The sequence below is a fragment of the Lepidochelys kempii genome, chromosome 1 (genome assembly GCF_965140265.1).
Source record: "Lepidochelys kempii isolate rLepKem1 chromosome 1, rLepKem1.hap2, whole genome shotgun sequence".
NCBI classification, from domain to species: domain Eukaryota; kingdom Metazoa; phylum Chordata; order Testudines; family Cheloniidae; genus Lepidochelys; species Lepidochelys kempii.
Window position 1 is genome coordinate 211,493,228 of NC_133256.1, and position 16,261 is coordinate 211,509,488.

General features: G+C 45.2%; 1 protein-coding gene across 3 annotated transcripts in view; it reads left to right on the forward strand.

Annotated features, from left to right (window-relative positions):
* Positions 1-16,261, forward strand: part of LOC140898625 (transient receptor potential cation channel subfamily V member 6-like) — an 87,820-nt gene that overhangs the window by 40,676 nt on the left and 30,883 nt on the right. For 2 of the 3 annotated variants that reach the window (XM_073312712.1, XM_073312728.1), the window contains exons 2-4: positions 5,608-5,705; positions 5,952-6,074; positions 7,545-7,685. In XM_073312712.1, the coding sequence (XP_073168813.1) occupies positions 5,608-5,705; positions 5,952-6,074; positions 7,545-7,685 (362 nt within the window). The remainder of the gene's footprint in view (positions 1-5,607; positions 5,706-5,951; positions 6,075-7,544; positions 7,686-16,261) is intronic. The other variant, XM_073312719.1, reaches the window with a different exon arrangement.

Below are 16,261 nucleotides of genomic sequence, written 5' to 3' on the forward strand. Positions count from 1 at the left end.
TGGTCCCTTCTGACCTAAATATTTATGAATCTATGTTGGGGCATGTCTCAGCTGGGAAATGTCTCCTCTCTGAGCTGAGTCAATAGAAGCAGCACTGGTGTGCTTTGGCTGGGAGATGTCTTCTTCCCTTGAACCACTCATTCAGAGGCATGCTGAGCATGTTGGCTGGGAGCTGATCTTTGCAGATCTCCCCATGTGCTCAGAAAGAAATCTGAACATTTGTTGCTTCTTGAACTGGATAACTAGTCAAGGCCTCTGTTATCATGAATGAGTCCCCTATTGAGCCAGTTGAGTGTAATTTGGCTCTGATTCATTATTAAGCCCCTCTCTACGAAGCAGCAGATTTCTATGCTGGCAATTCTTCAGTTGTCATTGTTTTATTTCGTATAGCTCCTTCTACAGCGCTTATCATCATAGTATCTGAGTTCCGTCCAGTAGTGCATTAAGAAACATGACTAACATTGTCATGTATTTGTTTTCTCATCCACTCCGCTGGAGGGAAGTGTATGCAGTGGAGTGTCTTGTTTTTGAATTCAATTTTTATTGTATATATATATATATATATACACACACACACACACACGTTGATATTGTTGTTGGTGGAGAAGGCAGGTCAAAGAAACTTGTCTTGCACTTACAATGTAAGATGGTGAGGTTTACGATGGTCCATAGTTCCTGTAGGAACCTCAAAGTTCAAAGCCCTAGACCTCATTGTATGTCTGAGAGGCCCTTAGGGCCAAGAGTGAAGGTATCTCAACTAGTGGGGTCGAGAAAGTCTGTTCTGGAGAAGCTCCATGATTTCTCGGCACTTGTTTAGAAGAAGTTGGATCATTCCAGATATTCTGCTAGCAGGCTGATTTAGATACATACATTGTTATTGTAACATACATATGTTGCTACAGGAAGCATAATGGCTATGAGGGTGCATGAGAATTTTGTACAGGTATTTAATAGGTATACAAGCCAAGAAACAAAAGGAATTTTTTAGGGAGGCCTGCAGAGGTATAAATAGAGAACAGGAAAATAAGAAAAGAGAGAAAATTAAGTCTGGATACCAGGAAATATTTCTTAATATTAATAATAAAATATTTCTTAACAAGGGCTCTATTAGTCTCCCCAAGGGAAGTGGTGGAAGCCTCCAGGCCCCCAAATCTTGCCTGGAAAAACAGAAATTTCACCTTTCAAATGGGGTGTACAAACTATGTACTTGGCACGCTTGGCCATGCAGAAAAGAAGAGGGACCTGGAGTGCACAATACCTGCAAATATCTGAGATGTAAATGCCCAAGAGGTTGTGGAATTATTTAAGATAGTGACTAGGACTAATGGGGTGGCATTGAACAAAGGGGAAATGTTCCGGTTGAATATTGGCAGGCATTCTGGATAGGGTTTTGGGCACCTTTCGCTGGAGCACTGAGCTGGACTTGTTTGTTAGGATCAGCTGTGTGTAACCCACAGGATCCATTCATTTCTCATAGTGAAGGGCGGAAAATATGATGGACCCTGCCCCAAAAAGGGTGGCAGATGGAACAGGATCCACATGTATGTGTGGAAAGGCTTCATTTCCACCTGTACTGAGCAACAGGGTCCGGGTTTGTGCAGGAAAACAGACATGGCTCTGGGTGTTTATGGCATCTGCAGGGCAACTTGGTGGGTGTTACAGCCTCACTATCTTATCTGTCTTTTTTACTATGGAAGAGATTGTGTTACTCACAGAACTGAGTGCCTGATGGCACTAGCTAGAGTGGTATATAGAGCAGGCACATACGGAGCAACCTTCCCCCTTCCTCCAGTGCACCTGAATTCTGACCTGCATTCCCCTGCTGCTCCAGGCTCGGGTTTCTCCACACAGCTCTACTGAGGCAGGTCCAGAGAGAGATGCAGCCCCCTTTCCTGCCCCCCACCCCCTTCGTCCCATGACCCCTGTCAAGGTTCCTCCCCCACTCTGAACTCTAGGGTACAGATGTGGGGACCTGCATGAAAACCTCCTAAGCTTACTTTTACCAGCTTCGGTTAAAACTTCCCCAAGGTACGAACTATTTTACCTTTTGCCCTTGGACTTTATCGCTGCCACCACCAAACATCTAACAAGTATATAATTGGGAAAGAGCCCGTTTGGAAACATCTTTCTCCCCAAAATCCTCCCAACCCTTACACCCCCTTTCCTGGGGAAGGCTTGATAAAAATCCTCACTAATTTCCATAGATGAACACAGACCCAAACCCTTGGATCTTAAGAGCAATGAAAAAACAATCAGACTCTTAAAAGAAGAATTTTAACAGAAGAAAAAGTAAAAGAATCACCTCTGTAAAATCAGGATGGTAAATACCTTACAGGGCAATCAGATTCAAAACACAGAGAAAAGGAGTACTTGCGGCACCTTAGAGACTAACCAATTTATTTGAGCATAGAGAATCCCTCTAGGCAAACCCTTAAGTTACAAAAAGACACAAAAACAGGAATCTACATTCCATTCAGCACAGCTTATTTTCTCAGCCATTTAAAGGAATCAGAATCTAACGCATATCTAGCTAGATTACTTACTAAGTTCTAAGACTCCATTCCTTTTCTGTCCCCGGCAAAAGCATCACACAGACACAGAGAGAGGCTTTGTTTCTCCCTCCCCCCAGCTTTTGAAAGTATCTTGTCTCCTCATTGGTCATTTTGGTCAGGTGCCGGCGAGGTTATCCTAGCTTCGTAACCCTTTACAGGTGAGAGGGTTTTTCCTGTGGCCAGGAGGGATTTTAAAGGTGTTTACCCTTCCCTTTATATCTATGACAACCCTCCCCACACCTGTCGAAGCACCTCTGTCCTGAATTGCAGCACCCTCTGTTGTTTCAGTCTTGCTCTGCACTGCAGCTCTGCCGGTGACCTCACTCTTGCCCCACTATTCTAGGCCTGGGCATGTCTTAGTACACCATGCTGCATTATGTGCTGCTAGAGGTGCTTTACATTTACATCATCTTTTTCAGAAACATGGGAGTGCATCTAATCCGTATATTTGCTTGGGCTATCACATTATTTTACTGTAAACTGCTGACTGACTTTGGCAGACTAAACGGGCTGGGTGAGTCCCTGTGCTATGTTATGTATGTGACCCAAGTGCCCCACCTTGGCAATGGATGGGGGTACACAGTTACAAGTCTGTACCCAAGGATTTGCCTAGACATGCCCAGACAGGCATGTTTTGCCTGTGATCAGCCTGATATTTCACTGAAGAGGGCCGTGTGCATAGGTGCTGGCTTCCTTCAGGCCTGGGGGGTGCTCAACCTCCCCGCTCCACCCCAAGCCCCAACCCTGTCCCACATCTTCCCGCCCCCTCCTCCCAGCATGCTCGTCCCCACTCCAGCTGATCGCAGCAGGCGGGAGACGCTGGGAGGGAGTGGGAGGCGCTGATCAGCGGGGCAGGAGGCTTTGGTGGGAGGCGTTGGTGAGAGCTGGTTAAACAGCCACTAATTTTTTTCTGTGGCTGCCTATGCCCATGTGTGGTCTCTGCTGAAAGTTAAGAACTCACTGGTCATCATAGTTATTGCGGGATGGATGGATGGAAAAATTTTAAGAGTTATGTAACATGTAGAACATTGTGCTCCAAAGCTGCTGGAGGTGAAACTGGTCATCTGGGGCAAGGTGGTTCTCATGGCTAACTCACTCAAGAGTGGGAACAGCTGACAATCTATCGACCCAGCCCAGCCAAGTGTTTACACTCTGACAAGATGCAGGCTGGGCCTTTACAGAGCACAAGAAGCCCAAGACAAAGGTCTTCACTGGGGGTTAGTATTAGGGCAAACTGAAGGTAACAAAATGCCTTGATTATGAAAAGAGACAAAAGGTCTGGAACTGTCTAATAGGAGAAAGAAGGGCCCAAGGTAGTATCCATTAGGGAGGCAATACTCTGTCAGCGTCTCATGAAAAATGTATCCCAGCACTTTAGACCTGATACTTGAAGTGCTATATGGACTGACCGTTGGGAGAGAAATACCACGTTAGACAGGAGAGGAACTTGTTAGTAAATATAGGCTGTAGATTATGTTTCACATTTTTCTTTTATCTGTAGCTATATATTTCTAATCCTTATACTTGCTTCTATTTGAATCTTTACCTTAAGCTTTGTTAAATAAACTTTAACTTCTCTTTGATTTTACTATAGACACTAGTAAGTGCTGTGTGCTAAGGAGAGTGTTGTAACTGAGGTCAAACTAGTGAGCTGGTGGGCACTGCTTCCAAGGGGGCAGTGAATCTATGTGCACTGAGGGTATCCAGAGGTGAAGGGACTGAGTGCTTGAGTGTAATGAAGTGAGGTGTACAGACAGGTTAGCAGGATACATGCCCCGGGGCCAAAGCAGAACTCTGGGGGCTAACTACCTCCAGAAATTTAGCAACAGGTTCTCTCTGCTCTGCCTCAAGGACTCACTCAGGAAGCCTAAAGGCTGGGGAGTGCAAATTGCTAGCCTGCAGAGGGAAAGAGTGGGGCGATCAGAGTCCAGGGTAGGGCACTCATGTTGCCAGCAGCCAGTCGTTTTGGGTGAATTTCCCTCGGTGGGCCCAAACAAGTCTCCCTTGACCCATAAGCAGGCAGCAGCAATTCACCTATACCAATGGGTAACCTCAAAAGTGTCACAATGTGCCACATGACCTTGTAGCTTATGGGCACACATCCATTTTTTCTTTGAAAATTATATTAATTTGAAGCTCTGGTGGCAGCTTATAAGGGGTTGGAGAAAATTCAATGTCATGCTGTCTGATTGGCTCACAACTAGGAGCAGGGCAGATGTCAGAAAACAAGGCAGACACCCTAAACTGATGGTGTTGCTATAATTATATCTCACCAAGCCAGTAACAAATATGAAATCCTGGACCACTATCCCAGTCTTTCCATGGAGTCACAGACTGTCCCCTTATACTCCCCAGTCTATCTTGCCACCCAGGCAAGCTGGACTATGTGAAAAATAGTCACACAAGAAATCACACCACATTCAGGTTGCTCCTAGTCCCAAGAAACCAGTCACTTACCCAAGATCTTACACCAATGACAAAAAGATGAGAACGTTAGCTAACTCTCTTCTTTGACAAGAATCACTGATCCAATGTATACTGGTCTAGAATCACAAAATCTGCTGGTGAATCTGAAATGGAAATACAGCATTTTACAATCATTCAAAGAATGTATTGAAATGTTACACTCATGTTCAGATATGACAATGCTGTGGGTTGGCAGTGGGAAATTAGTGGGAATTTGACTTGTTACTTTGCAATTTCTTACTATTTGCAATTTCTACTCAAGATTTATAAATATTGTAGAAATAACTTGGAATCATAAATTACCAATGGAGCCAGAAATTCTGTTCCCTATGTGACATTTTTACTAGGACTACAAAGGCTTTTTAAAAAAGGACTATAGTTCCCTGGGTTATGCAGAAATTGACCTTATAGAAAGTGGATTACTCATGCATGTGCCTGTCTAGCTTTCTTAGACATTTCTAAGCTATCATCTTGATAATAAAATATTGCATCCCCGTTTTTTGAATGCTTTGCTGATATGGAAGAAAGTGTTTACGATGAGCATCTTATTTGTTATAAGGTTCTAATCTGGTGATTTTTCTTGTTGCAGGATCTGGGAGTCCTCCTTGCTCCAGGCTGCCAAGGAAAATGATGTCCAAACCATCCAGAAACTGCTCACCTGCCATACTTGTGATATTCATCAAAGAGGTAGGGTACTCCATATGGTGTCCATGACTAGGATAGCTGCAAGGAGAGGACACCTTGGGACTGAGAGTCTGGAGGATGGCAAAGCTTCTCAAGCAGTAGAAAAGGGTGATCTTGGCAGGTCGGAGTGAAAACACTCTTTGCGTGAGGGTAGGGAGTCCTCAGGATTGAGTGTATTACTCTCTAAGATTCATCTCACCAGGCTGGCAAAGGAACTTATGACACATATACATGACTCTCTCTCTCCAGGTGCCTTGGGGGAGACAGCTCTTCATGTGGCTGCCTTGTATGATAGTGTGGAGGCTGCACAGATGCTGATGGATGCAGCTCCAGAACTTGTCAATGAAGCAATGACATCAGAATTCTATGCAGGTAAGAATGCCAAGATGAATAGACATGGGCTGAGACTGCCGGAATGGCTGGGAGATATGGCATAGTCGCTGAGATTCTGTTAGCTTTGTGTCCAGATCCCAAGGTGCCCTTTATAAAATGGTCTGTTTCAGGGAATCATGTTTTACTGCCACTTACCTTCATTTTCAACTACCCATGGGTGCTGTTGTGTTCCCAACAGATCTCCAGGAAATGAAACCTATACATATTCCTTTAAAAGAGGGTGCATTTAGAGGGTCATTTTATCCTTGGAGGATATCCTATTCCCAACTACCACCCCAAAATCTGAGATCCAATAATTATATCTGGACTCCTAGCTAAGCACAGTCAACTTTTGAGTGGAAAACCTCCAAGGAAAGATCTAAGTGCTGGAAGAAGTAGTATTGATTCAGTAGGTGATGCTTTTCCATCTAAGTTATTCCTGAACCTAGTGTCCCAGTGTGGTGCTAGAGGGAGATATGCTCTAGGGAGTGGTGTGATTGATTCCCTAGAGGTTGGTCACCTCTCTGAGTCAGTACTGTCCCAAATGCCTCACATGTTGTCAGGAGGATGCAGTGCTGCTGGAGCGGCCATCTTCCAGATGAGACATAAAATCTAGGCCCTCCAGGGTAGGGTTATTAATTTCAGGGTTTGTAAATTACATTCTACCTCCATTAATTCCCTCTGCATTTTCACTTGGATATGGATTTTTTCTTTAGGGTCTACCGACTGTATTGTCACTGTGCATTGTTAAAGAGTTGCCTCCTTCTACCCCAGAACCAGCTGCAAGGGAGGAAAGAATATGGTCTAGTGGCTCGAGTAGGGGATGGGAAGTCAGGAGACCTGAATTCTAGCCACCATCCTGTTACTGACCAAGTCACTTAATTTCTCTGCATTTAGTTTCAGGCTAGATATTCCAGGCTCTTGCACACGGGTTAATGTGAGGTTTAATTGATAAACATTTGTGAAGTGCTCTGAGATCCTCAGCTGGAAAGTGTTACAGAAGTGTAAAATATGAGCAGGAGCATAAGTGGAATTAATGAGGCACTAAACCACTTCACTGAAAAGTGGTGAGAGAGAAGTTGCAAGTGTAAGTCATTTAACAGCAATTAATTTCACAGTTGCAAGTCCTACCTTAGGGCTAAGACACAATAAAGGCGGTATTAGTGAAAACACTGGGCAAAATTCTGCTGGGGTTAATCCACTGAAGTCACTGGGATAGCCAGTGTAACAGAGATAAGAGTTTGGGCTGCAATTTTCCAGGGACATTAACCACTCACATGCAACTGGAATTCCATGGGAGCTGGGCAGGTGACTTCCTTAAGGTCCTTTGAACACCCCAGACTTTGCCCATTGGATTTTTCAGTTATTTACTAATAAAGTGGCCTTGGTTACACAGTTGATCTCTGAAGTGCCTCTGCTCCCTGTGGTGCAATGTTGGCATTACAAAAGGGGTGTGATTGTGTGTTGCAGGGGAGACTGCTCTCCATATCGCTGTGGTGAATAAGAACTTCAAACTTGTGAAGGCGATGCTTGAGAAGGGGGCTGATGTCAACAACCCACAGGCCACTGGCTACGTCTTCAGACTCAGCAGCCACAATCTCATTTACTTTGGTAGGGCTCCATCTGCAGGCCTTGACTGCCACCAGACTCTTCTTCTCTGACACACTATGAGTTCTGTGGCCTCTCTGGATCTGGTATGGTCTGCTCCCTTTCTGTCCCTCTCTCTGTCAACAGGGCCCCATGTGCTCTGGGAATTCCTGTCTATGCAACTGCTATGCAATGCAGACCTTGCTACAGAATTGTGCTCTAGAAGTTCAGCTTTCATTTTCTAAAAAATGTTAAATCTCTAGCCTTTATGTAGACCACTTGCCCTAACATGACCTGAATGAAACCAATGGAGTAATGTCTGCCTGAGTCTGTAGCCAGCCTATCGTAATAGCTCTGTGATGAGCCTACTTATCCATTCTTTTCATTTGGGTGATAACTCTGAAGCCTAACGAGAATTATTATGCCATTGTTTCACTCCTAGACCAGGGATAGTTAAAACTGAAGTTTTATAAACTTTAGTATAAAAAAACCAAACAAATACACCTTGCACAAGCCCCATTACTGCTCAGCACACCTATCTATGTCTCTGCAACCAGAAAGAAAAGGAGTACTTGTGGCACCTTAGAGACTAACAAATTTATTTTAGCATAAGCTTTCATGAGCTAAAGCACTAACACGGCTGCTACTCTGAACTCTGCAACCAGAGTATCCCCTTTGACCCCCCTGAGCAGACTTTCAGTCCTTAAAGGGATAGGGCACAGGAGAATATAAGCCTGATATTGCCTTATGAGTGCTACTCTCCCTCCTCATAAATGTAATGTCATCCCAACATTTCTATTTAAAAAATATATCATACAGTCCATCCATTTGACTTATTAGCAGTCATCCAAGTTCCACAAGTTTGTAACAGTCATTCTCAAGTTAGTCTTTGAGTATCTTCCTCTGTAACAAGCTCTGGTACTGACAGTGAAATCTTCTGCAAGTCTCTTTAGTTTATTTTACATTCAGCAGAAAGTTTCTGTGGCAATTTTAGTTCCATTAGCCAACTGAATAGTTAGTTCTGAACACCTCAAATTCCCAAAGATATTCATATCTTATGGAATAACAGTTCCTATACAATCAGTGCTATAACCATGTCATGCCAAGTTACTGGGCATATGGCAAGCTAGTTAGAAACCATATCTCTCACCGTGCCTCAGTGGGTCACAGCTGAGGATGCCAGATTCAGGACAAGCTGCTGAGAAATGGGGCAGACTCTCCCCAAAATGGTGGTTATTCTACCAAGCTAGTAACAAAAGTAAACTTCTGTCTCACCACATTGGTTAACACGAAGTCAAAGATGCAGTCTCCTTAGGCATCCCAGCCCTTATTTCACCCCCAGACACTAGACTTTGTGATGAGTGGCTATTGAAAACCAATTTAATCAAACCAAGGTTTCTTCTGATATCAAGAGACCATCCACTTAGCCAGGTAGATATATAATTCAGATCTTAGCCAATAATCACACTGCTGCCAATCCATTAGTAACTGAAATTTAAAGGTTTATTTATAAGAGAAAATAAATAGAAGAGAGTTAAAGTGGTTATGGAAATCATGTACATATAAGAGATTGAAAAGTTCTTATATCAGATTTGAAGCAGTGATGGAATAAACTGCTAGTTTGCAAATTTCTCTCTGGAACTTACCACAGCAGCTTGGGGGTCATGAGTCCTTGATTAGAGCTTCCTTGTTATTTTAGGCCCAAGATGGAGTCCAGAGTCACACGAGCAAGTCACATGCCCTTACATGCTTTGAAGACTCACAGGAGCAGCCTTTACCCATATTCTGGCTAAAGCATCCACAGGAAGACTCACTGGGTGGGGACAAGCTTCTTCTGTGGCCCATTGTGAGTGTTAGATGTTCTTTAATGGGCCATCAACTTGAATAGTTCATTCACAATGTGCTGGCCAGACTGGATGTAAATTACCTTGGGGATGTTATCCCAGGAGCAAACACATTTGGGATATAGATCTATATAGCCTATATTCTTAACTTCAAATACTGTGATGATACACGGATACAAACAAGCTAATCATACTTAGCAAATCATAACGTTTTCATTAACATTGTACATGATTTACTTTGTACACGATTTGTTGCAATTGTCTAACAATGGCAATATTCATTATATAAATGGTCATGTTTCTATCATACAGCATCACAATACTAAATTAACATAATTATAAACTATCCAGAGCTATCAAATACTTCATTTCCCAATATTACATCAGCCTTGGAGAGAATGTAAGATTAGGTCCAGGAATAGGCGCTTGGTATGGCATGTGACAAACAAGTGGATAAATCCATGATGCATTCACTAGTCCAAAAGTTGGATTTAGACACTTATAAGTAGGTGTTCCTAATCGTTCATATGTCAGTGGGACTCTTCTCTCGCTGGTCAGGTGACTTCACATGTTAGTGGATTGTCTGGTGATCTGTCCTCTTGTGCAGTGCTTGTTTCAGGTTCCATGGTCTCATTTTGGCATTCATGTTTCTCTACAGCAGCTGTGAATGTCATATCACTCCACTCAGCTGCTTTCAAGTTTACAGAATCAACTACATCCTCATTTCCCAGGAATTGAGGGTCTGTACTATGGGCAGTATCTGGAACCATCACGTAATGTGGTTCATCTTCACCCTCACTGCTGTCCTTTTGTTATCTCTTATTGCACTAGCTTGCCTTGTTTTCTGTGTCTTATCATAGAATATCAGGGTTGGAAGGGACCTCAGGAGGTCATCTAGTCCAACTGCCTGCTCAAAGCAGGACCAATTCCAGGCCCAGATCCCTAAATGGCCCCCTCAGGGATTGAACTCATAACCCTGGGTTTAGCAGGCCAATGCTCAAACCACTGAGCTATCCCTCCCTGCCTGCGGTGGGTTAGAGGATGGAATTATATCCCTAAGTAAGAAGTCACAGGAAAGTAAAAGATTGCAGTGAAGAGCTCTAACATATCCTTTTACATCTTCTGCTTTTACTTCATAGACTGAACTATCCCCTTTCCTTTGAAGTACTACATGAATCTTATCTTCCCACTAGGATCTTAATTTGCCTTTTCCTCCTTTCTCTGAAAGGTTCCTGACAAGTACTCTGCCACTTGGTAAGAGAGCAGCACCATGCACTTGTGGAACTCTTGGATTTGACTAATAAGTCAAATGGATGGACTGTATGTTAGACGTTTTAATATAAATGTTGGGACAACATCACATTTACAATGTGTTGTCTTGTGGTTTCGTAAGAAGGAGGCACAGTCTGGATGTAGAAGTAAGGCTTTATTAGAACTAAAACAGAAGTACATAAAACAAAGGGAAGCCATGTGCTCCTAGCTGTGTAGCTGGTGAAGCTGACTCTGGAGTGCCTCCAGCCAGTTCTCACTGGCCCCAATCCAGTTCCCGTTAACATGTGCTCTGCTCTTAAAGGCCCAGTACATGCTCCTAACATTTGAGGGGGGAGTGTAGCACGCACAAACGAATGTCAGAATTAGATTTACCTTTGCCCTTTAAGAAGCTCTTTCGCGGCAGCAAGCACTGGGAGGGAGGGGGGAAAAGCGGGCACATGGCGTGCTCATGGAGGAGGCGGAGTGGAGGCAGAGCTGGAGCGGGGGCAGGAAGCTGTCAGTGGGTGCAGAGCACCTACCAATTTTTCCCCATGGGTGCTCCAGTCCCGGAGCACCCACGGAGTTGGTGCCTATGCACCCACCTATAACGAACCCCCTGGGTCCAAGCCATTTGGCTATTATAGCTAGGTGTTTGTTGTAGCAAAAGAGAGGGAGGGCACAGCTCCTCCAGCCCCGGGGCCACAGCGTTCGCAATGTCACAGAGCTCCTCACCACCCCAATGTGCCCCCTACCTCCCCTTCACCTGGACCACCTTGGCGAGCCCTCTTCACCCAGAACCTCTCCCCACTGAACCCCAACCAGCTGTACCTGGACCCCCACCCCACTAAGTTCTCCTGGATCCCCCCTGCTGAGTCCCCTACACTCAGACTGCACCAATGAGCCCCACTACTTTTGCCTAGACCCCTTTCAGAATCCCATTGCCCCTGCACCCAGAACCCCCGAACCAGACTCTGTGCATTCAGATCCCGCCCCCACCCAGACACCTCGCTCAGCTGCCCACACCCAGATTGCACCACACAGAACCCTCTCATCCTACACCTGGATCCCCCCACACTTGGATCCTGCTGGGCTGAGCCTGCCTGCCCACACCTGGTGCACCTAGCATGGAGGGGCAGGGCCCCAGGGTGTTTCTGGGGCAGGCCCGGCCCTTGCATTGTGTCAGGGTTGGGTGCAGCCTCACCACAGAGTCCATGTCCTGGGGAGGGCTGCAGGGTGATTTCCCACCTCCATGCAGCCAGTGGCCTGTGCTCCCCACTGCCATGCTGGAGGCTCCACATTTATTTATTGACAAATAAAAATTGCAGAATTTTAAAATATTGTGTGCAGAATTTTTATTTTTTTTGGCTCAGAATTCCCTCAGGAGCAGCAACTGCAGGCTGCTCCTGGTAAATCAGATGCAGTATCAGCTTTATCTCTGCTTTTCCTATACCACATCCTGACTCTGCCAGATTGCCTGCAACAACACATCTTCTTCTCTGGGCTTGCTTCATGTCTGCATGACTGCTCATACCATTATCAGTTCTTTTGTCACAGTCCTGGACAGGTTTCAGAGTAACAGCCGTGTTAGTCTGTGTTTGCAAAAAGAAAAGGAGTACTTGTGGCACCTTAGAGACTGTGCTGGAAATGGCCCAACTTAATGATCACTTTAGATAAGCTATTACCAGCAGGAGAGTGAGTTTGTATGGGGGTGGGGGAGGTGAGAAAACCTGGATTTGTGCTGGAAATGGCCCACCTTGATTATCACGCACATTGTAGGGAGAGTGGTCACTTTGGATAAGCTATTACCAGCAGGAGAGTGAGTTTGTATGTGTGGTTTTTTGGAGGGGGGTGAGGGAGTGAGAGAACCTGGATTTGTGCTAGAAATGACCCACCTTGATTATCATACACATTGTAAAGAGAGTTGTCACTTTGGATGGGCTATTACCAGCAGGAGAGTGAGTTTGTGTGTGTGTGTGGGGGGGGGGCGGAGGGTGAGAAAACCTGGATTTGTGCTGGAAATGGCCCAACTTGATGATCACTTTAGATAAGCTATTACCAGCAGGACAGTGGGGTGGGAGGGGGTATTGTTTCATGGTCTCTGTGTGTATATAATGTCTACTGCAGTTTCCACGGTATGCATCTGATGAAGTGAGCTGTAGCTCACGAAAGCTCATGCTCAAATAAATTGGTTAGTCTCTAAGGTGCCACAAGTCCTGGACAGCCTGCTTTAATATGTTAATTTCAGCTATCACATCTTAGATTGCATCAATACTAGCCTTTAGTTCCCTTACCTCATTGATCAGTATGGGAGACTCCTTTTCCTTTGGGAGGAAGTGTTGCTTTACTCTCTGATCAGTGCTCTGTGTATAGGACGACCGAACAGAATTATATGCAACTGCCGTAGCACATACGCCTCCATTCCCCAGCTTCTGCTCTCTCTCTATCTGATCATTTACAAAAGTGTGCAGCTTCTCAAACAAGGTCTCATCTGCAACCTGATTATCTTTTAAATAAAGTTGAATCACAGTCTGAATATTGTCATTCTGCAGTCCTGTCAGGACTGTATGGAGGAACATGTTTTGTACAAAGACAAGGTCATTTCTTAGGTCAGAGTCAGCTTCTTGTCAGGCTGGCAAACATTATGTCTCAAATCAAGGGCTCAGACTAGGAAATCCAGAGGTGTCTGTTTTGGCTCTTGTGTTGCTCTTGAGAGCTGCAGGTAAAGTTCAATGGCACATTTTCTTGATTATAGGTTTCAGAGTAACAGCCGTGTTAGTCTGTCTTCACAGTTAAGATGCATCCGATGAAGTGAGCTGTAGCTCACGAAAGCTCATGCTCAAATAAATTGGTTAGTCTCAAAGGTGCCACAAGTACTCCTTTTCTTTTTTCTTGATTATAGGATCTTAAGATACCCCTCAGTTTTGGCAGGCTCAGATTAGTTTTTCTCTCCAAGTAGCCCCTGAAGCTCCGTGCTGGGCAAAGAGCCCCGATCACATATTTTCTGCCTCAGTGTACCCCGTTTGAGTCCCACTTTCAATTGATTGGCTTAACCTGTCCTTTTGGTGGAAATTCCCAATCTTCTCTGTAGGTTTAAAGTCTTTCTTTAAAATTGCTTTTGTTTTCTGTGGTAGGCTGACAGATTTGACAACAGGGGGCTGGTTTTAATTTTTTTCATCATTTCATTCTATTTTAATTTTTCACTTTACCGTTTCTGAATGGTCTTTCATCAGTTTTTCCCATTTGCTTCTCCATTGCTGTGAGGTGTAAAATCTTATCTTTTAATGACAGCAGTGCAGACACTTCCTGATCTTCCAACTCATCCTGCTCATGTAAATTGCTTCTTCTATATTTGACTAAAGCAAAATGACATTTAGCTGCAGTTTCACTCTGACTTGACCCAGAAATACCCAGAGAGTCACAAACTTCTCTTAAAACTTCATCCTTTAGCAGGTATTAAAGGGCTCCTATGTCCATGTGAAGGTCCTCTAACTCCCCCCGCCAGAGTACTTACAAACCATTAAATCTCCCCTAGCAGCTATTCCTGGAACAGTCTACAAAAGATTCAGGTTCAGGTTTGTCTCTTAGGGTAGGTTTGCATAGCCAAAAAAAAAAAAAAAAAAAGGAAAAGGAAAAGAAAAAAACTGCAGCAGCAAGTCTCAGAGCCCAGGCCAATTGACTCTGCCTCATGGAGCTTGAGGTGCAGGGCTAAAAATAGTAGTGTAGAAGTTCAGGCTTAGGCTGGAAGGGGGAGGGTCTCAGAGCCCAGGCTCCAGCCCTAGCCCAAACAGCTACACCAAGGGTCCCCAGACTTTTCATGGCAGTGCCCTCCCTTACCCCTGTCCACACCCCCCTTCCCAAGAGCCGGGCCGCGGCTAGGGGTGTGTGTGGACAGGGTAAGGGGGCTGCGGCTGGGGCCGCAACAGCTGGGGGCAGGTTTGGGTCTGGGTCCAGGAGTCCCAAGACTGGCCAATCAACTCCCAGAAAATGGAAGTCACTCCCTGGTTCAAGTACAGCTGCTTGGCACTTAATACTTCCATTTTATTCTGACCGCTGAGTGAACCTTCTGCTGTATTTGTTATGGCCACCAACATGAAGAAGTCCTTGCTAGTTGGTCACAGGTGCACAGCCAGATTTTGGTGAATCTCTGGTGCAGTGGTTCTCAACCTATTTATCTTTGTGGCCCACAAAATATTTCCTGGGCCATAGGTTGAGAACTACAGTGCCCCACACTTAAGCCCACCCGCAAACTATTATGCCTAGTGTCCTCTGCCCAGAGACCCCTCCACAGAGTGGGACCAAGAGCAGAGAGCGGGGTGCGGGGCCCTGGCACAATTTGGAAACCCCATTTTCTCAAAACCAGCAGATACTTTTGGAATATCTTTTATGATCGCCACCTTGGAGTAAACCACCCACCTGATTGCCTCTGCCACCACTTTACCCTCAGTTGACTTTGCAATGCTGAACTGGTTAGCAATCGGCCTGTAGCATTGTGGGGTAGCCAGCTTCCAGACAATTACGGCAACCCACTTCTGGATTGGTATTGGCCGCCCCCATATGTGTGTCCTGATGCTGGAGGGTCGGAGCAAGCTGCTCACAAAGCTCCAGAAACATAACTTTCTTCATGCGAAAGTTCTGGACCCACTACTGGTTGTCCCAGATCCACATGACCATGTGGTCCCACCAGTCTCTGCTTGTGGCCCAGTCTGTACTTGTGGATCCAGAAGTGCCAGTCTACACAGGTGGCATCAGTGGCTATCCTGAGAGTTGTAAGCAGCATCAGCTAGTTCAAGTCCTCAATGTCTGTGTCCTCTTCCTCCTCCGACTCCTCCTCCAGATGCCTTTGGTGGGTCAGGAAATGCTGCTCGAATGTCCACCAGCATCTCATTGAAGCTCTGCCCATTTAGTGAAACAGGAGTGAAAACACAAGCAAGAGAAGCTCTTCAAATGGTGACTCCGCCATGATGCTGTCTCTGGTTGCCCAGAACATGCAGACCCAAAATACGGCTCAGCAAGATGTTGGGAACTTGGTGGGCTGTGACAGCTTCTTGTAACATGCAAGATGGACAGTCAAGTTTTCCCACACTGCACTATAATCTAGGGGCTAGAGTGGCCACAGCTGGGAGGGTTGGGGAGAGCACCAGGCAGCCTGGGATAGATGGTTTGACTCGGGTGCTGCAGTGTGGATGCTGGATCTCCAGATTTGGGGCCCAGATCCACAAATTGTAAATCTGTGGTCACCAATGTGTGTGGATGCTCAAGCCCTGGGCTTGCAAACCCAGGGTGTGCGGATTCGAGTCCCACTAACTGTGGGCTTACATGGCAGAGTAGACATACCCTGGGAACACTCACAGCTCTGCTGTTGCCATGCAACCAGAGCTATCCCCTTTAATGCCTTCAGCAGACTTTCAGTCCTTAAAGAGTCAAGGCACAGGTAAATGTAACCCTGATGTGCCCTTATGGGTGCTACACCATCATTTGTAAATGCTTCACATTGGACCATTTTAG